General features: G+C 51.0%; 1 protein-coding gene across 1 annotated transcript in view; it reads left to right on the top strand.

Annotated features, from left to right (window-relative positions):
* Positions 1–21139, top strand: part of KY (kyphoscoliosis peptidase) — a 38496-nt gene that overhangs the window by 10995 nt on the left and 6362 nt on the right. The window contains exons 4-9 of the mRNA XM_059663876.1: positions 3836–3910; positions 5690–5752; positions 7457–7539; positions 10619–10727; positions 11983–12100; positions 20197–20385. Coding sequence (XP_059519859.1) covers positions 3836–3910; positions 5690–5752; positions 7457–7539; positions 10619–10727; positions 11983–12100; positions 20197–20385 — 637 coding nt within the window. The remainder of the gene's footprint in view (positions 1–3835; positions 3911–5689; positions 5753–7456; positions 7540–10618; positions 10728–11982; positions 12101–20196; positions 20386–21139) is intronic.

Here is a 21139-nt window from a genome sequence, read left to right on the forward strand (position 1 = left end):
AGGAATCGTCAATGGCCCTGTGTTTTCAAGAGCCCAGTGGAAGCCGGGTCAGTTAGGGCCACAGAGACGCCCTTCGTCACACACGCCGGCCGGGGCCCCGGTGACCTCACCCTGAGCTCTGGCATGCTCGGTTGTCATCTCATAACTAGAGCTGCTGAGTGGGGCTTTCATAGCGTGTCCAGCAGTACCCGGTGAGCATTCCACAGAGCCGGGCTCTCCCCATCACCATCCAGCAGGCTGCTCTCGGTGCCACAGCTCACCACGCCCTGCGCTAATGCTGACGGCTGCACTCCGGGGCAGAAACCACAGCAGGTCTCTTGACCACCTACCTTGCTCGAGTCTGTTTGAGGGGTATTTTTCAGACGCTTTAGCTGAGGTTTGCTGATGCTCCGCTACTGCCGGAAAATATCCCAAGGCAACGAATTCAGGTTGTAAACGTGGCAGCCAGTTACGGAAAGAGTTAATGAAGACCTTCAGTCAATAAAGGCAGCTGTCTGAGATGTGTCCCTCATTCCCCACACATACCCACGTGTACACACAGCCTCTGCTAACTGATCAATGCTTCAGGCAGCCACTTCCAATCAGAGTTAATGAAAAACACGAAATCTGTTTGCCATCTCTGCATTAGTAATTCTGAGCAAATTAGGCCTTTAGACAAACCCTGATTCCAACCTGCGGAGACCTGGAGGGAAGCTGTCGTGTGGGAGGACCCTCCTGGCTGGGTGAGTGGCAGGCCAGAGCAGCGTGCCGGGAACATGCTGGGCTTGCCAGCCGCACCTCCGCTCCTGAGAGGGGGAGGGAGAGGGAAGCGGAGCCAGTGGCAGCTGGAGAAGCCCGTGGGAGCCACTTCTTAGGCTCGCGGAAAACAATCATTTAGACACTTTCACTAGGACAGCCAGAGCTGCAGCTTCAGAAATGCTATTTGGGTGACAGCTGGTAGAAGTGGGGGGGGGGATGTCATGAAAGCACCAGCCAGGTGACCTCAAGTCCCTTTGGGTTTGGTTGTGACCATTACGATTAGTGTCACGGTATCTGACTATACTTACGGTTTAGAGCTCACCTTAAATTTTGTTCTAAATGATGTCCCACTCCTTATCATTGGAGATTGGTCAAATTAATTTTTTCCCCTTAAATTAAAAATATTGTTTGATACAGGAATGCTGTAGTCTGCAAACGCTTACCAATTCCTACCTTTAGGAAGCATGGGGCTGTGCCGTGAATGCTGCTCACCTGGAGGCCACAAGCCCAGGCCCAGGCTCAGTTCCTGGAGCGGAGAGCCTCCGGAAGTGCCCTCACAGACCGGAAATGGGAGCTGGGATCGCTCCCACACAGAAGAGGCAGGCGGGGAGCTGTGCTGTTTGCTCAGAGGGTGCTGGTCAGCAGCACCACTTTGGGGAAGAGCCAGGAAATGGGACTCGGGAGAATGTTGGACATCGGCCCCTGGCCAAGAGGGGAGAGAGAAGAGGAAGTGCAGGAAGGAGAGATGAGAAATGGTGGTGCGTTCTGCGCGTGACTCCCTCAGACCCACTCTTTTCAGCTCAGCTCGCTCATTCTTTGACAAAGAGATGTGGCTGAACTGGGAGAGGTGGGAAGTACCTGGACATGAGGAGAAGTTTGGGGAAGAGGCTGGTTGTTGAGCCCTAAACCATCAACCACGTTGTTCCGTTTGGCAGTTTCTCTAAGCTTTTGGAGATGGTTCTAGCCCAGCATTTCCAAATTGTTTTGAACAAGCAGTACCGAGTCGGGAGAGTTCTCTGCTGCGGGGCTTCTCAGAGCACTGTGCACTGGGACCCGCAAAAGGGGGAAGTGGTCATGTTCCTCAGCCTTTGTTTTCACAAGGCATTGGGCAGTCGGATGAAGTTCGGCACCCCCTTTGGAGAAACACCTGGGAGTGCTTTGGGTGGGCGAGTGAGGAGGCAAAGGAGAACAGGCTTAGGCCTCACTCAGCATGGGAGGACACGAAGGGAGTCTTTGCTGCTGATGGCAATGCTGCCGGTTCGGTTCCTAAGGCCAAATCTGAAGCATGCTTTTAACTCTGAAACGCTTAAAGCTGTAATTGTAACGCCATAGCTGATTGTCTTCGGAAGTGAATGGTCTAGAAACTACACTCAAAATGAATGTTAACCCCTTCAAAGTAATGCTCAGGAGGCCACGGTGTAGCTCTTAAAGCTGTTTGAGAATTACTCTCTTTGGCATGCTGAGCAAGTTTTTGAGCTGCACAAGAAAGTCAGTATTGTTATTCTGTGAAAAATTATTGTATCACATTTAGCAGGCAACGGGTTAATAAAAAGAGCTCTGACAAAATTAGTAAGGAAAAAATAATATATCAGTTGGAAATGGGGCAATCCACAAAATAAGAATTTAAAATGGCAAATAAATATATGAAAAATACTATACTAAAAATTAAAGAAATACACAAAAACACTAGATGTCATTATTCATTAAAAAGTTCACCCTGGCCGGTTTGGCTCAGTGGATAGAGCGTCAGCCTGTGTACTGAAGGATCCAGACTCAATTCTAGTCAAGGGCATGTAGCTCGGTTGCAGGCTTGATCCCCAGCCCCGGTCATGGTACAGGATACATGTGGGAGGCAAGCAGTTGATGTGTCTCTCTCACATCAATGTTTCTCTCTCTGTCTCTCCCTCTCCCTTCCATTCTCTCTAAAAGTTAATGGAAAAAATATATTTGGGTGAGGATTAACAAAATAATTGTTATTATTATTTTGTAAGAATAGTAAAAATCAAATGTCAGTGAGGGTAGTCGTAATTTATTTTTGCATTACAAAGCACTCCAAAACTCAGGGGCTTAAAACAATAAGCATTTACCAGCTCACAAGTCTACAGTTTGGCTGGACATTCTTGTCTGAGCCACACCCAGCTGAGCACAGGTCCTGGCTGGCTTGCTCATGTGTTGTGGTCAGCTGGAAGGTTGGCTGGAAACCTACTGGTCTAGGGTGGCTTCACCTGGGATAGCTGTGCTCTGCACCATATGGTCTCTCATCCTCTAGCCTGGGATGAGAGGAGGCTAGCCTGGCCTCATTCACATGGCAGTTGTGACTGGGATCCTAAGAATGAAAGCAGGAGCTGCAAAGTCTCTTGAGGCTGAGGCTCAGAGCTTAGACATCATCACTTCTGCCACATGTTAATTGTCCAAGCCAAGTCATTAGGCCAAACCAAAACACCTCTCCACGGGAGGAAGGACAAAGTACTGTGGCCAATGTTGCAATCAGACAGCAAGAACGAGCAAAACGGGCATTCTCTTGCACTGTAGGGTGATCGTAAACTGATAAATTCATTCATGGGTAAAGCTTGCCAGTATCTAACAAAAGCCTTAAACATCTTCACAGCTTTTGATCCAGGTTAAAGAATTTATTCAAAGGAACTGATTTGAAAAGTATGAAAAGAGGTATGTGTCAGAATGTTCATCACATCACTGTTTATATTAGCAAAACATTTGGGAAAAGTTAATTATCCCATGAAAAGGGATTGGTTATATGGATTATAAACCATCTATTGAATAGAGTACTAATCTTCTTCCCCAGTATTCCAACTATCATTTACTTCTGAGTCCTCAAATTGTTGCCCCGCGCATTCTTTCCAAGGTTTATAGCTGCATCCGGTGGGAGACACCAGGTGGGAAGAGCTCTCCGTCTTACCTGGATCTGGAAACTGTCGCCTTGTGTTTTGTCTTTGTTCTTTTTAAACAAGAATCACTTGTCTGTTCAAAAGAAAGCTCTAAACCCAATTGTGTTTTGTTGTTCAAACGTCTGTCGTGAAACCCTGCATCCTTTCCTAGTGGCAACGGGATGGGACTGTCACCTCCTGTTCCTTTACAGGGACACAGCTGACTGTGGAGGTCCACCCTCGAGACGCCATGCCCGAGCTGCTTAAGAAGTTTTCCTTGGATAAACGTACGTACGTACAGGGCTGCTTGTGTGTGGAGGTGTGGCAGGGAGGATTGAGGGCAACTGAATGGACAGAGCCCAGCTTGGGCAACTTCTGGGGTAAGGAGAGGAGTAACCTGGACCTACACACTGGTAAGAGGCAAAGGTATGACAGCCTCAAGCTGGGGTTCTGTTTCTTCTCCATTCCCAGAAATCACTATTCTTGAGTGTCTGCAGTTTGGTGTGGGTAAACAAGGCATTTAGCTAAAGATGAATTGCATCACAAGGGTGTTATTGTTTTTAGATACCATGTATTGACTGTCTGAAAGGTAGCATGTAAGTTTTTTTACATTCGTTAACTTTGGCATATACCAGTATCGTACCCACTTTTTAGATCAGTAAAGTGAGGCCCAGAAAGATGAAATAACTGCTAAGTGACCAGCTGGGAAGAGGGTCAGAACCCAGGCCCACCTGAGGCCTATGCTCTTCCCCACCATACGTGGCCAGCCTCAGTGCAGTGCACACAGGCCCAGACCCAGGCCCACGATGTCTCCTCCACTCTCTTCTTAGACTTCCCCCTGTATCTGTCCATCTTGTGGCTAAACAAGGGCCTAGGGAAATGCCAGCCGAAGAACAGAGGCTGTAGAGTAGCCAAGACTCAGGTTCTCTCCGGGTCCACTCAGCGGGCCAAGGCGGACCCTCCCAGTCTGCCTGGTCCTACAGCCCTCGGCGGTCAGGATCTCAGGAGGACAGTCAAATGGAGAGAGAACAGACCCTGGGAATCCACTGGCTGGGTTCAGATCTCAGTCCTGTGACCTTAGGCACATGGCTTGCCCTCTCTCTTGGACTCAATTTCCTCATCTGTAAAAGGAGGAAAGCAATTCGGCATCCCTCATAAGATTCTCATGAAGTTGAATGAGAGGTACCAGGTACAGTGCCAATACAAAGCACAAGCCAGGCGTACTAAGGACACAATAAAGACAAGCTTCTATTTGAACCCCCATTATTCTACCAGAGAAGGTAGATGGGGAAAAAATGTAGGTGCAAGAAAAGGCCCACTGTTACTAGAATGGCCTTCATAACTCTGCAACCTTCTGTTGTTATATTTGCAGCCTACAGTGGGCTTCAGGGGCATGAGACAGCTGCTTCGGCACCCCGCCCCCAGCTCCTCCAGGTCCCACCAGGAACCTCTTCTTCCTGACCTGCTTTCAGATCAGCAGGAAGAGTTCCTCTCCTGTTGCCCATGGAGTCTAAGAACTGTAGGCAACCATCCTGCCTTAACAGTCCTGGATTTATAGGATGTGGTTGCCCTGGAACCTTCCCAGGGAATAATTTAATAATTGCTCTCTGGGTTTCAGCTCCATACAAACTACTTTTCTCTCGCCCCACTTTCATGTCTGTCCGTGGTCAGTTCTTGTCCAGGGTTATCTGGCACGAATCCGCCGGTGCTCCCGGCATCCCCAGCTGTGCTGCTGGGAGGCAGGAGCGTGCGGGGGAGGGCAGGAGCAGCAGGCCCCAGGCGGGCCACTAAATAATCCAAAATGTTGCTCTCGGAGGAAATGCTCGCAGGCGGCAGGTGTTTTTTCTTGTCACCCTTCCCTGGTTCCCAGGCCTCCTTCCGCCCCACCAGGACGTCTAGGGCAATTCCAGCAGCACTTCGGTGGGAGGTGGGGATGGGAGCAAGAAGGCTCTGAGAAGGAGAGTGAAGGGGAGGGGTCAGAAGCAAGGACCACACAGAGAATGGTCTGTGCTTGCATTTCTGTTTCTTCTGAAGTGTCTCTACTCCTGCTCTTTGGGGTGTTGTAGGTTTGCAAGGTGACAGAAATGGAAACACAAGACCCCGGCAGCCTGGAGGGAAGGATGCTCATGGTAAGTTGCAGGACCGTCTGCTGGGCCGTTCGATGAGACGGGAATCGGTTTAACCTCATGGGGGAGTCTCCAGTCGATTAAAAATGGCTCCCTGGGTCCCTGTGCTGAGAGTCAGGGGCCACCTCTGGGCTCAGGGAGGGAGGAGGAGTGTGAATGATTAGCAATGTCTGCCATGGACACAGGGGGCGAAGTAAAAAACTCACACACCAGATGTGAGCCCTAAGCTAAAGCACAAACCCGACCAATAACAAGGCAGCCCGTTATGGGAAACATACTAAAACAAGAATCCAGAATTGTGTTAACTTTGAATAGAATGCCAAGCACCTGTAAGGTCGGAGACATGCAAATAAGCAGAGCGGGGCGGAGGAGGAAACCCTGCGTGGGGTGACAGACAGCCTGGGTTCAAGTCTTGCTTTTGTTCCCCCCTCACCTTTCCTGGGCCTCAGTTTCCCCCTCAGTAAACCAGATTGCGTCTGAGGTTTGGTACAGGTTGGCCTTCTTCCCATTGTTTGGCTTTAAAATTAAAATAATTTTGTTAATGCCACTGGCATTTTAAATGTATTTGTGCAAACTCATATTTGGATTTCTATAATCTGCTCAGAAGGTAAACTTAATGAGGCATAAATCATTATGGGTAATTTTAACGTTCAGATATTGTAAAACAGAACCAAGAAAGGGTAGGGTTTTCAGTCCCATTTTAGAAACGCCACCTTTCTTCTAAATGGGGGCAGGGAGGCCTCATTTGCAGAGCTGTACTGAGCAGAAATTGTTCGATGTGCAAGTCCCTTTCTTATCCACTTAGGTCACCCTGTCGGCCCTTGTCAGAGAATGGCAGGAGCCAGGTTCCATGGAGGGAGAGGGCACTGAGAAATGGGGGCGCTCATGAGAGCCTGCCGCCATGTCCCCGCGCCTTCTGAGGGGCTGGCTGGGCCAGGGCTGCACTCAGACCACGCAGGGTAGGGACTGATGATGCCCTAAGTGATGGCAGAAGAGAAGTCCCGGCTCTGGCACCAGAGCGGTCACCATGATGGTGCTGGGCTTCCTGGGAGCGCTAATGTGAGGTTGTGCAGGACAGCAGGATCTGGGGTGTGGGGTCCAGGAAATGCCTTAGTCCTCATAGAAGAAGCAGCAGAAGAAAGAAAATAAAAGTTTCTGAGTGAGGCCACAGCTTTACGGTAGGGACCTTGGAGCGGTGGGGAGATGCAGAAGGATCCATGCGGCCTGCTCCTGGCAGCTAAACTTGACCAGCTGCCTAACCAGCTGGCACGGCCTCTCATCCAGTGCCAGCCCAGCGAGGGTCATGGAGCAGCTCAGGCCGGAGCTGGTGGTGATACCCATCCTCACCTTCTTACCACACCTCTGGGGTCTGTAGCACCAAGGTGTGTGGCAATGCACAGGGCGCTGAGGCTCATAGCCGGCCTCCTGCACTTGCCTGCAGAGACCCCACCCTGCACCCTCGGGGAGCCAGTGACACTGACCGTACAACCTGCTCCACTGTCTCGTTCCCCTGTGTCTCCAAGACCCCAAACCAACTCGACCAAGGGATCTTTCTGAGAGAGACAGCTCTTGGGAGCAGAGTTTCAGGCTCTGAGAATCATGCTGAAAGTCGGGCAGGCACAGCTTCTCAAAAAGACAGGGAGGCCTGAGCCAGGCAGCCCTCGTCAGCAGGTCTCAGCAGCTGACCAAGCCTCCCTGTGTTTCCAGCCTACCCCTGGGATCGGTCCAGCCTGAAATCCATGCCCCTGGACCTGCAGCAGTTTGAGAAACTGGACACCTATGCCTCACAGGTAGGAGATCTGGCCCCTCTGCCGACCGCGCTCCAGGGTGGCTCGGAGCTCCCTGAGCCAGGGAAGCTCAACCTTTCCCTAGGCCCCTCCTGAATGTATCCCGAGTCCCTTGGATGGATGGCCCAGAGTGCCTTTTCACAGTGTATGGATGGGGGACAGAAGGCCCAAGGCAGCAGGCCCTGCCCAGGGCCAAAGGCCATTCCACCACCCGCGGCCCCACCGCAATCCTGATGCTTCCATCCCAGGCTGCATACCCTGCAGCCGCTTCATTGGCAGGTCCCCCTGTCCTGCCCTCTGCCTGCCCATTTTGGCATTGCTACTACTGAGCCATGCCAGCCCCAGCCCAGGAAGGGAGGGAGGAGGAGGGTGGGGAGGACCATAAATGCAGATGGCCAGCACCCACTGTGACCATAGCCAAGCTCATCCCTTGAGAGTGTAGGCTGCTGAGCTCTCACATCTTTGGGCCTGGACACGTGTGGCATGGGAGTGGGGAGGAGCAGCTACAAGAGCTGAGGCACTAGGGGCACACTGGCGTCGTGAGAGCCAAGCAGGACCCTCACCACAGAGAATCTGATTGGAAGGGCCAAGGAGCTGGACCTGCTGTGATGTCAGATGAGCCATCCGAGGCTGGCAAGCCAGGAAGTCATCTATAGGCTGCTGGCCAGGCTCAGAGGGCAATGCCAGGAGCCTAGCTGTGGCCACAGACACTGCCATGGAGCAGTGGAAAACCAGAGCCAGCCGGACCCAGGGAGGGTCAGGGGTGGGGAACAGTGGACCAGAAGCCATGGACTAAAGTTTGGGGTTAAATCCGGAGTCAGCCTGGCCATAGTGTGGACCTGCAATGTGTTCTAGGCCCTGTGAGAGGGACAAAGACAAGGGTGTGGTGTTGGTGCTGGACATAGAAGAAAAAGAAGCAGAGGGCAGCAGGGCGAGTGCGTGACAGAAGATGGGCCCAGAGGTCTCCTTGTGCTCAGAGAGTGGGTCCTGGAGTTCCAGTGAGCAGTGGGGCAGTCGCAGGAGATAATAGGTCAAGGAGTGCCCTAGGGTGGGGGTTGAGGGACATGTGGGCAACTGTGGCCCAACTGAGCCTCCAGTGGCCCCATCTTCTCTAGAAAGATTGAATAGGGTCAGGACTGCCTTTTCAGCAACCCCAACCCTGTTTCCTCCTGAGGGCCCCTGTGGGAAAACCTAATTTGTTCCTTTTTTAATTGTGGTAAACTATATATAACATAAAATTGCCATTTTAATAATTTATAAGTGGCATTAATTACATTCACAGTGTTGTATAACCATCACCACTATCTACTTCCAAAACCAGAAACTCTATACCCATTAAGCAATAAGTTCCCATTCTCCCTCACCCCAGCCCCTGGTAACCTCTAATTTACTTACTGCCTCTATGAACTTACCTATTCTAGATATTTCATATAAGTGTAATCATACAATATGTGCCTTCTTATGGCTGGCTTATCTCACTTAGCATCACGTTTTCAAGGTTCATTCATGTTGTAACACATATCAGAACTTCATTCTTTTCAATGGATGAATAATATTTCATGGTTTGGACCTATCACATTATATTTATCCATTCGTCTCTGATGGACACATGGGTGGATTCTACCTTTTAGCTATTGTGAATAGTGTTGCAATGAACGTTTGTGAACAATTATCTGTTTGAGTCCCTGTCTTCAGTTCTTTTGTGTATGTACCTAGGAGTGGAATTACTGGATCATATGGTAGTTCTATGTTTAACTTTATGAGGAATACCCAAACTGTTTTCCACAACAGCTGCACAATTTTACATCCCCACCAGCAATGTACAGGGTTCTAATTTCTCAACATTCTTGCCAACACTTCTTGTCTGTCTTTTTTATTACAGCCATCCTTGTAGGTGTGAAGTGATATCTCTTTGTGGTTTTGATTTTCATTTCCCTATTGACTAATGATGTTGAGCATCTTTCCATGTGTTCCATGTGTCTATAGGCCATTTACATATCTTTGGGAAAATGTATATTCAAGTCCTTTGCCCATTTTAAAAGTGGGTTGTCTTTTTGTTCTTGAGTTGTAGTTCTTTATATATTCTGGATATTAAACCCTTATCAGATATATTATTTGCAGATATTTTCTCCCATTCTGTAAGTGGTCTTTTCACATTCTTAATAATGATCTTTGATGAACAGAAGTTTTTTTTTATTATTATGAAGCCCAATTAATCTATTTTTTCTTTTGTGCCTTATGCTTTTGTTATCATATCTAAGAATCCATTGCCAAATCCAAGGTCATGATGATATGCCCATGTTTTCTTCTAAGATTTTTATACTTTAAGTCTTATGCTTAGGTCATTGGTCCTTTTTGAGTTAATTTTTTATATGGTGTGAGGTAGGGGTTCTACTTTATTATTTTTTATATGGATATCCAGTTGTTCAACATCATTTGTTAAAGAGACTATTCTTTCCCTTATTGAATGGACTTGGCACCCTTATCAAAAGTCAGTTAGCCATAGATGTATTATGAGTTTATTTCTGGGCTCTCAATTATATTCCATTGGTCCATATAATCCATTGTGTCAGTACCATACCATTTTGATTACTGTAGCTTTGCAGCAAGTTTTGAAATACAAAAATATGAGTCTAACTTTTTTTTTTCAAAATTGTTTTGACTATTCCAGCTCCTTGCAATTCTATATCAATTTGAGTATTGGTAAAAGGGGGGGGGCGGGGAAAGGCTATTGGAATTTTATATAGAGTCTGTTAATTCTGTAGATTGCTTTGGGAAATATTAGCCATGACTAGGGGCTGCTACAGCCAACCAGATACCCACCTGGCTGATCCCAAAATTTACAAAGAAAAGATGTAGTGTCTCTAGGGCCAGTGAGCCAGCTGGTCAGCACTACCCATCATGTTCAGCTACCCCCCACCACCACCACCAACAGTTGCCCTCAGCCCAGCCTTTGTCCCTCTGGGCCTCTCCTCTTCCTTCTTTGCCTGAAGGAAAGGGAACACTGGCTGCATGTGGCAGGGTGCTGGGCTCCCACAGCCCTCGTCCAGGCCCTGACACAGCACACACCCCCATCCCCCAGGTGACAGTCAAGAGTGGCCTGGACGAGCTGGTGAACGACCTGCTCCAGGAGGCCCACAGTGACCTGGAGAGAGTCCGTGCCATCTGGATCTGGATCTGCCACCATATAGGTAGGACCACCTATGGTGTTAGTGGTTCTAGGACCCCTTGGTGCCACTCCTGCAGGCTCTGTTCCCAGAGTAGCATCTCTGGGACTCACTCAATCACCAGTGAGTGTGGAATGAGATGAAAGACAGAGGACAGGGGCTCTCATATGACTAGATTGAATAACCTAAGACTAACCAAGCAGAATAAAAGTCACCATAAAGGGTCATTGGGTAGAGGGTCCCACGTGGCCCTCTGCCCATGGCCAGTGGCCAGAGCTGAGGCCCTTCCTTCAGTCCTGGCTTCCTGGTAAAACTGTTCCAGAAAGATGAGAACCCAGGGCAGGTCATTTTCAAAAAGGATGATCATCAGTTGGGGAGGAGTCATAGCTATTTGAAAAGTTATTGCAACCAGAGTCTACTTAAGTCCCAGTGCCAGGAATGGTGGGCTCTCCTCTCCCTGCTCCTGTTCCCATACTAGCAACTTCAGCCACTGGTCTCAGCGCATTGTCTAGGTTCTCAGAGCCGCCTACAGACCTTCACAGCACCATCTTGGGAGTCTGACCAGGCCAAGCCAAGCCAAGCCCCACAGGTGGTTGCTAAGACGATAATAGGTGCTACCCCTTGCAGTCGATGGAAGAACCAGGTGGTGGGTGTACTTTCAGTGTTTCCCCTGTGACATAAGGACTTTCCTGACCCTCTGCCACTCGACTTTTCCTTTGTCTTCCCAAAGCAGCAGGTAGAGAGGCAGCTAGGATGAACTCACCTGACACAGGTAGGGGGTGTGACCATAGGCCAGAGGGGCCACCTGCTTCCACCCCAACCCCAGGAGCTCAGCCTGGGCCTTAAGGGGGCAGGATCAGAAACAGAATATTTGGTAGAACATTTTTACTGCACACACACACACACACACATACACACACACATTTGTGTCCTCAGTGCACATTGTGCCTCAGGGCCCCACCGCAGGCCTCCAGCTCTCTTGTTAGTGGAGTGACAGGCTGTAGGCGAGCAATCTTCTCTATTTGGGGCAAGATTTGACGGTAGCTCAGCGCCCCCTGTGGGTCAGTGTGAGGCCTTGGCTTTGGGGGCCGTAGCAGGGACAGGAACAGCGTCCCTGGAACAGCCTGCAGAGCTGTGTGGAGGTGGGATAAGTATGCAGAGCCCTCCACGCCCGATGCTTCTCCCGGGCCCGAGGGAGGCCAGCCCAAATTCTGTAGAAAACACAGCTGAGGGCAGGGGCTGTGGACCCCCTCTCACAGCCTCCTACTCTGCCCTCTAGAGTACGACATCGAGGCTGCCCAGGAGAAGGACCGCCAGGCCTTCAAACCCAGCAACATCCTGCAGACCCAGAAGACCAACTGTGATGGCTACGCGGGGCTCTTTGAGAAAATGTGCAGGTACCAGAGCGGCCACCCCCACCCACCCCTCCCCCTTCCAAAGTGCTATGAGCCTTCGCCCACGTGCCAGCCCTGAAACCTGAGTTTGCAAACTCTGCTCTGGAATCCAAGTGAGTCCTGAAAAGGTCAATTTCTCCCGTTTTAACACCAGCATAATTGACTTTGTACCATCTGCCAGGCTTCGCGATGCATTAACATAATGGCAGATGAATGCACAGAAATAATTTGGTTATAAAAGGCCCTTTTTCCACCTTCTCCCATCTCTGTGCAGCTGAAGGTTAGAAGAATGGCAGATTTGGGAAGGGGAGGACAGTGGCTGCTGACGCCAAGGGGACTGTGAGAGGCTTGTCCTCCAAGTCTGGCACAGGGGGCCTCTCTCAGGGGAAGCAGAAACTCTCCTACCTGAGAGAGTTGTCAGTTGGAAGAGCTGAATAACTAGGAAGCAGCGTCTGTCTTGGAGCCTTTGGGCTCCGTGTTCATTGCTCTGGGAGTGATCACCTGGCCAGGTTGCCTGGGTGGGTGACAGCGGCTGAGTGGCCGGTAAGGAAACCATTTGTGTTTGGGGTCATCACCGCCAGGTCTGGGTGACCCTGAGACAGACTCAAGGCTGGGGGAGCCCCACTGATCGCCGCAGTTCCTGTACCTGCTCTCTGAGGTCTGCTGGGTTCCCCAGGACACAATCAGCCAGCCCCAGGGGCCACTGAAAACCCCCCTCCCCAGGGGAGGGATGCACTGCTGTCCACTCTGCAGGCCCCTGGGAGTGTGTTTTCTCAGGCACGGGGACTGCGGGGGGCGAGCCATCAAACCAAGTGTAGCAGGTGGCTGCAAGGTGTCCTATTCTACCAGACATCCACCCACTCAACTGATTCCTGGCCTCACCCCCAGTGCTTGCCTCCCACATCCCCATCTCCATCGCCATGTGCCTGCCCTTCCTGCCCCACCCCTCCCCGGCCTCAGGGCCCACCCCTGCAACCACAGAGGCAACCAGGGCAGGTCGGGTGCAGAGGATACCAGCCCCTCCATCCCCATTCACTCAGCCAGAGCAGCTCTCACGACCCCTAACGTTCCCACTGCCACCCCACCCCAGACCTAGGTGCCCCCATGTGCCTTTGGGCCCCTTAAGGAGCTGGGATCCTCTCCAGGCCCCTGCCCAGGCTCCTCTGGCCCCAGGTTCCTGAACAAGACTGCCCTGGAAAGTCCTCCAGAATCCCACCCCAGCCACCCTTCCAGGCCTGCGCCCTTTGAGGCCGCCCACACCTCCAGAGCTCGCGGCGCCCCTCTCCCTAATGCTCCTCCCAGGCCCCGCGCCAGGATGTCATCAGCACACCTCATCCACACGCTCCTGTCTTGCCTTATGCTTTTACTGAATACGTTTCTAAATTAAAAATATACTTGTTAATTGTAGGTGATGTGTAAAGTGCACAGAAGCAAAAAGACGCAAATTAAATGACTCTGAATCCTACCACATCCAGATAACATTGTCATATGCCTCCCTGGGCTTTGTTCTCCCATAGAGGTGCTAACCTGTGTCCATTCCTCTCATTCCTCTCACATGTCGACAGGGCTTATATGTCTTCGCATATTGTTAGCCTCTCTCTCTCTCTCTCTCTCTCTCTCTCTCTCTCTCTCTCTCTCTCTTTCTCTCTTCCTCCCTCCCTCCCCTTTGACCACCCATCTCATAATCCTACACACCGTAGGCCCCCAAAGTCAGGAAAAGACAGGATATTCCAGCAAACTTTTACAAAAATGGGCCTTATTCTCTTTTAAAATATGGAATAACCATCAATCTGACTGCAGCTCTGTTTGTGTGTAGCATCTTCCAGACGTTAATTCTTTTCATCTTAATTTGTTCATTTGAAAACATTCGGGGGTTTTAAGTCATAGAACATGTCCTTCTCTATCCATCACAAGCTTTCTAGCATAGAGGGCTAGAAGGAGTGCCTGACTTGACGCCAGAAAGAGCCCCCCAGTCCTCAGTTCACCGGTCTTGAATTTACCTCGGGTCAGTTCCATGCCTTTGGGAAGGCACTTAATTCTTGGCGCCTCAGTGTCCTCATCTGTACACTGGGGCTGTGCTGCCTGCTGGCAGGACTGCAGGACTAAACAAAAGCATGCAGTTTGAGGGTGGATGACCCAGCTTTGGGATTGTTGTCTTTAAGCTTTCTTGTCTCTCTCGAGTACGGAAGTGCTTTTGCCCTGTGGACCTCTCCCACAGACCCAGGCAGACTCCCAGCGACTCAGGAAACTGACACTTGCCTGGAGTGAAACCGTCAGCTTTTGGCCTGGTCCAGGTGCTTAACAACGGCCCTATTCTGGCCTGCAGCTGATCATTAAAACACATTCCAACACTTTACATCATTTAAAGTTAGGCCCCAACGCGCAAGACTCCTCACGTTTGCCCGGGGTGTTTAACAATAGCTCACAGTTCCATGAATTCTTTTAACTTTTGCTTTAAAGATCAGTAACCTCATCTATGCATCACTTCCCTACTTCCCCTTCCCTTTAAAATAACTGTCGAAGGCTTGGTAAATTCATTAGCTCATTCCTTAATAACCGAAGACAGGTAATCCAGAGTTGCTGATTTATCCCTGCCTAGTTGTCAGAATGTTCTCTTAGCGAGAGCCGTGCCCACACGGCATCGTTACAGCTGCCAGTCCACTCTGCCTCCCTGCAATGGCCTCATTAAGGACTGATTTAATAAAGTAATTTGGTGGGGAATTCGGATATTTTCACAACAGCCTTCATTTCCTCGTCGTCTTTCCCAGGTAACCGACGTGAGGTTATTTGTTGATGCTATTGCTTGTAACTGCTGGTCCGCTTTCTTTCTGACTTTCTATCATCCGGCATTAATGTCTTTCCTTTTGCCTCAGTTGTCACAGCCTTAATGAATTCTGCTTAATTTCCTTGCAGGGCCCAGTTTAATTCCCCAGATCCCTGGCCCTAAGTCAGCCTCCAGTACCTTCCTTGCTCCGTTATCACAGCTCGAGCACCAGCTAGCAGATTTTCCAGGGACTTTCGATAAAGCCAGGAGCTTATTACCAGTTTGAGGCTTTAATGCTGAGGGACTGATTGTCACCAGTCAGATGTCAGTCAGTTTTCCATCCGTCCATCCTTCAGCTGCCACAGAGAGCAGGCGCAGTGACATGCATGACGTCCTGGATGATCCCAAAACATCTCATGTCCCCAAAGGCCTCAAAACTGGGGAGCGGCCCTTCTCAGCTCCCTAAAGAGCCAGATAGATACCAGGGTAACCTTAAATTATCCCCAAGTCTGACTTTGTCATGTAAGGCCTCCAAAAGAGACATCGAACGTCCCCCACCTCTGCAGATTCATCAAATATGAATGACATCACACTAGCAAACCACCCTTTCGTTTTGCTCTGTATACCACCCATAAGTTTATAGATTAAAACATAACGTGGTGAACAAAAGGGCTGGTGCGAGGCAAAGCCTCCCAAACTGGGCATTAGAACAACTAAGTGCTGGAGCTGCACTGGCCACTGACTGGCTGTGTGTCCCCAGGCAAGTCGGCCTCCTTCTCTGAACCTCTGTCTCCTCACCTGTTGGAGAGGAGGTCCCTGAGGTCACGTGACCTCAGAGGCTCTAAACAGGGCCTTCAAGAAAGAGTTATTACTGTGATTACACTTACTGACCACACCATAAGGGTGATGTAAGAAAAGGAAAATGGGCCCTGGCTGGTGTGGCTAAGTGGGTTGGGCATTTCCTGTAGGGGACATGCAGGAGGCAGCAGCAGCAGATCAATGTTTCTCTCTCTCTCTCAAATCAATAAAAAAAACACATATTTTTTAAAAAGAAAATGGAAAGGGAAGCAGATAACAGGAATATAAAGACACTTTCAGATTTACAGCAACCACATAACATGTGAAACATAAATCATGGTTGTGGTTGTCCTGCTGCAGAATGGAAATCACAGTCTGTTTTGGCCAGTTTAGAATTCATCTTTATTGCAATAATATTAACCTTCTTGAGAACCAACTTTTCGGCAACAGCAAGGCCCTAAGACTTCTAAATCACATACGCTTGCCCAGGGAAAGTGGGCATTGGGCTTAAAATTAACGAAACCATATTTCCTAATTTCGCTATTTAAAATCACAATATTTTCAATGTGATGCCAAAAAAAAAAAAAAAAGAGCAGGCTTTGTTGCCTCTCCTGCAGCCACCATCCTTCCCGCCCGCCATCTATCCCCTTTTCCGCACGGGGTTCAGACATGCAGGAGGGGGTCATCAGAGCCTGGTGGGTGCACCTGCTGGGGGCCTGGCCCTGTGGGGCTGAAGCAGCATCACGCGGCTCCAATGGCAGGGCCTGGACCAGCTCTGTACACAGTGACAGTCAGTCTGGATCCTCCACAACTAATACCATTGGCTTTGGGATTTTCAAAACGGTGAAAGGTAAAACCCAAGATTCTGCAGCCTGCCTGAGCTAGTAGACAGGTCTCCTCAGGTGGTATTGGGGGCTCTAGGACACCTGGCCTGGGCTCTGTAGGAGGTTTCTCATCCTCTGCCCCTTCTTCAAAACCCTCCCAGCTCCTTCCAGCAAATCCCTCCTCCTTTGGATTTCCTGTGGCTTTGTTTATCACTAGCACATCAGTGACGGTTCACCTACCTGCCCCCTTCCAACTTCCAACTATGAGCATTCCAGGGCAGCCAGTGAGCTTAATGTTTGGAATATTACATTTTACTATATTGTAGGATATGTTATGATATATGATATGATATGATATGATATGATATGATATGATATGATATGATATGATATGATATGATATATGATAGTAATTCCCTGGTCCCTGGTGCAGTGCTTGGCCCAGAGTGTATGCATCAGCGATCTCTTGATGGCATGAAATGGCCATGGGTCATCCTGACTAGCTACCAGCAGCTGGAATCACTAGTTCCACAATTTGGCATGAGAATCATGGACTGTGAACAATAATGCTTTACATGAGGACTGCTTTGTCCAAATCATCTGGCACATCACTGCCAGGTAATAAATGTCCTCACATCATAGTCGAGCATGGCATAAGCTTAGAGCTGAGTTTCCTTTTTCATCTTTATTCTGCCCCGGGCAGTCCCCACGGCCCTCCCATCTTCTCCTCGGCCTGTCAGAGATCATTGAATGCCAGCTTTTCTTTTTGCCCGTGATAAGCCTGGCAAGGTCACACTGGAGGTGACCATGGGAGCTGGGGGTAGAGCTGGGGTCTCCTGGCTCAGCCCAGTGACCGCCCACTCCAGCCTGGAGCACCCCAAGCCTTGTCAGGTTCTCAAATCTTACCCCCACTCCGTCCGCTCCATGGGAGGGTCCCCGATGGCCCAGGGACACAGCATCACCTAGGTCCTAGGAGGACCCTCAGGCCGAGTTTGAACCGGCCATGCTGCCCGCATCAACACCAGCTCCATTTCACTGTGGAGCCTCCTCCCTTCCTGATTCTAGGTGTCCAGGTGGCTCTGAGCGGATGAGCATCCGCGGGCAGGTGTACGGAGGGGCAGCTCCACTCAGCGCCGCTCCCTGCAAACAGGCCGGCTCCCTTCTCCTCCACATGTACTCAGAATCGATATGCACAGACATCTGGGCAAGAAAGGAAAATAACTCACCGAAGAAAGTAATTTCAAGTAGGATGTATGCATTTTTTCCAATTCCAAAAGTAACACATAATCATTGCTGAAAATTTAGAAAATATAGAGAAGTTCAAAGAAGAAAATTTAAATCCCCCAGAATCCCAGGTGACTTTTGCACTGTTTCTCTCTCTGCCCTCCCCCTCTGTCTCTCATCCTCCATGAATGTGGGCACACACACACATTCTCATACACAATGTGCTGAGGGCAGAGTTTTATGGGCTCCTGTCAATTAGCACCGCTTCAGGAGCATTCCTTACCTCACTAAATGTTCTTCACAGCATTTCTCCTCCTCACCCCCTCTCAGAGAACGTGGAGCCCTCCAGTAGAGGCCCAACCCCCACCCAGACCTCCTTCCCACCCCTCTGGCCTTGCTTTGACCTCCCCTCTTGCTGGCAGTTTGCTCTAAGACAGTGGTTCTCAACCTTCTGGCTCTTTAAATACAGTTCCTCATGTTGTGACCCAACCATAAAATTATTTTCGTTGCTACTTCATAACTATAATGTTGCTACTGTTATGAATCATAATGTAAATATCTGATATGCAGGATGGTCTTAGGCGACCCCTGTGAAAGGGTCATTCGACCGCCAAAGGGGTCGCGACCCACAGGTTGAGAACCACTGCTCTAAGACTATGAAATGTTCAGATCTCCTCATCCTGGGAACAAGCCCCCTGGACCCCGTGGCCCTGCAGGTCCCTCCTCTGCAGCGAGGTGAGGCAGGGGCTCTGCAGGTGTGCATGCTGCCCTCTCCCCTCCTATGGGCCCACCCTGCCCTGCCTCCTGGGCCTCCAACCTCTGAGCCGCCCTGTTGCTCTGAGAGTCGGTTTTGATCTTTACCAGCAGGAAATCTAAACATCAGGACCCAGTGTCTCTTGCTTTCTGCCCCCGTCCCCCACGTGCTCCCAAAGTCCTCCGGCAGGGCCCAGCTGGTCTGTTCCCTGTGAGGCTGCAGCAGAAGTGGGGGCTGCGGGACAGCCAAGCCCATCAAGAGCCCCAGCAGAGCGGCCTGTGCCTGCCAGGTGGGGGGCAGGGCTCATCCCGTGCAGGTGAAGCACCCAGGCAGGTGGAGTGTGGTCACCTGCAGGCTCCTCACCTCTCTTCGTTCACTCTCAACAATGATATGTAGCTATAGATAAGTAGCACTTAGTCCAGCATTCTGCTAATGGTTCATTAAACATTCATTTTTATAGGGGAGATTCCCCCCGTTGCCATGGTGAGTGTGTGGCCGTTTCACCCCAGGACCTGAGAGGCCCCGTGGCACTTTTGTTTAGAGCAACTGAGGCTGTGGACCTGGTCCATGGATGGACCCTGTCACCAGAGCGTCCCCCCTGAACCAGCCCTGGTGACCCCCGAAGTGCAGAGTCAGGTCACCGGGTCAGTGCTGTGGGCAGCCTGTGTGCTCCAAGGAGCCCATCTGAGGGGCCACATGCACCCCCGGTAGCGTGGATTTGTGTATTTATTATGCCCGATTTCCACAAGCGAAAGGACAGTGTCTCAAAGAAGAGGCAACATTTTCTAACTCACACAAAAGCCCCAGAGGGCTAGCACAGGTGCCCCCCAGTCAGACTAGCAGTCCACCCCCTCAGCTGCCATTTGGGGGGCTGGGGTACTGAAGAGGAAGGCCGCCTACCATCCCAGGACTCTCCAGTTCTGGCTTGGCCTTGGGGCGGTCCCCAACACTAAGATCTGGGCCTCAGGACTTCAGCTATAGACACCCACACTGGAGCTTCCAGTGATCACCGAGGTTCCCAGACGTGGCCAGCACCCAGGCCCCACTGTCCAGGCCCCAGAAAGTGTCAGCAGCTCAGCTGTGAGCGCCAGGGGCTGTTCCACCAAAGGGGCCCAAGAGCTTGGAAAGTCCCCTCAGCGTTCTACGTCCCCAAGGACAACTGTGGGGGACTTCAAACCTGTGGCCACAGCAGTCATGACCTTAACGCATGTCAGTTGGACCAGAATGACCCTGGAGTCAGGGCTGGATACTCAGGCTGCCCACCTCAGGGGTCCCCACAAAGAGGTCCTTGAGCTGGCAGAGTAGGGCTCAGCTTTCTTCTGCACCTTGGTTTCCAGCACACCTCCCTGACACCCCACCGTGTCAGCTAGGCCCCGCCCCTCAGTCGTACAGGCGTTTAGAACTGCTCTGGTTCAAGAAGGCCACCATGTCCCTAGTTTCCGTGTCCTTGAGGTGGTTCTCACTGTGGTGAGCACCCAGGCAGGCTCTGGGGAGAGACATTTAGTCTGGAGAGAGGAGCAGGCAGCCAGACGACAGCCAGTCTTCACCAGCAGGACTGTCCAGGCCCCTGCTCTGGAGGTAACAGCCCGCAGGCTGTATGTGTGTGGCTCTGTGAGAGGTAAGGAAAGAGAGACGCAGAGGCCCTCAGGGACAGCAGACACACCAGAGGCCTGGGGCCACTGACAGACAGACTTGGCGGGTACAGCCCGCCTCTCAGACCCGCTGTCGCCCCCAGAATCGCTGGAGTGCAGTGCATGACGGTGCCCGGCTACTCCAAGGGCTTCGGCTACCAGACGGGGCAGAGCTTCTCGGGGGAGTTTGACCATGCCTGGAACGCCGTGTACCTGGAAGGGAGGTGGCACCTGCTGGATAGCACCTGGGGCAGTGGCCTGGTGGACACCACCACCTCCAAGTTCACCTTCCTGTGAGTACCAGTCTCCATGCTGGGAGGTGGATACGGGGAGAGCCAAGGATGAAGGAGGCGGCCAGGGGGAAGGAGGGCCAGGGAGACCTCGGCCTGCTCCTGGCTGCTCCACCTTCCCTCGAGCTCCAAAGTGAGCCAGCTCCAGACCAATTATAAGGGCATAGAACTGACGGGGTGCACAAGGCAGAACTCGTCTGGCTCCCTATTACTCCCTCCACCCGAGAGCTAAAAGCCTCCAGCCTTTGCCCACCGGCCACGTATGAGGAAAGGCGGGGCTGGGAACCTTCTTTAACTCCCCATGGGTTCCCTGCAGGTTTTGGGCCATTGACTGTATCATGATGCAGATACCCGTACCCTCTCCTGCTGCTCCCTAGACACCAGGTCGGTCTCCTCCTCTCTGGGCTGAATGCAGGAAGGGGTGCTGATGGTGTGCAGGGACCCTGAGCCACACTGAGTGCAGGCTCTGGCCAACCCTGGCCTTAAGCGAAGGTCCTGACATTCATTGTGGATTGTGATGTCCATCAGCAGCTCAGATCCATCAGAGAAATGAGAGTTGTCTCTCTCACTGATGTTTTCAGTTTAAATCTTGACAGCCCTGCACACAGGACAAATGCAAGAGCTTGCACGTGTGCCCACGTGTGCATACACACACACACACACACACACACACACACACACGCAGGACCTGTGCATTCACATGCCTCCTCACCTCTGTCAGCTCCGGGCACTGCTCGCTTTGAGGCAAGTAGAGCCT

Source organism: Myotis daubentonii, chromosome 14 (assembly GCF_963259705.1).
Source record: "Myotis daubentonii chromosome 14, mMyoDau2.1, whole genome shotgun sequence".
Lineage (NCBI taxonomy): Eukaryota > Metazoa > Chordata > Mammalia > Chiroptera > Vespertilionidae > Myotis > Myotis daubentonii.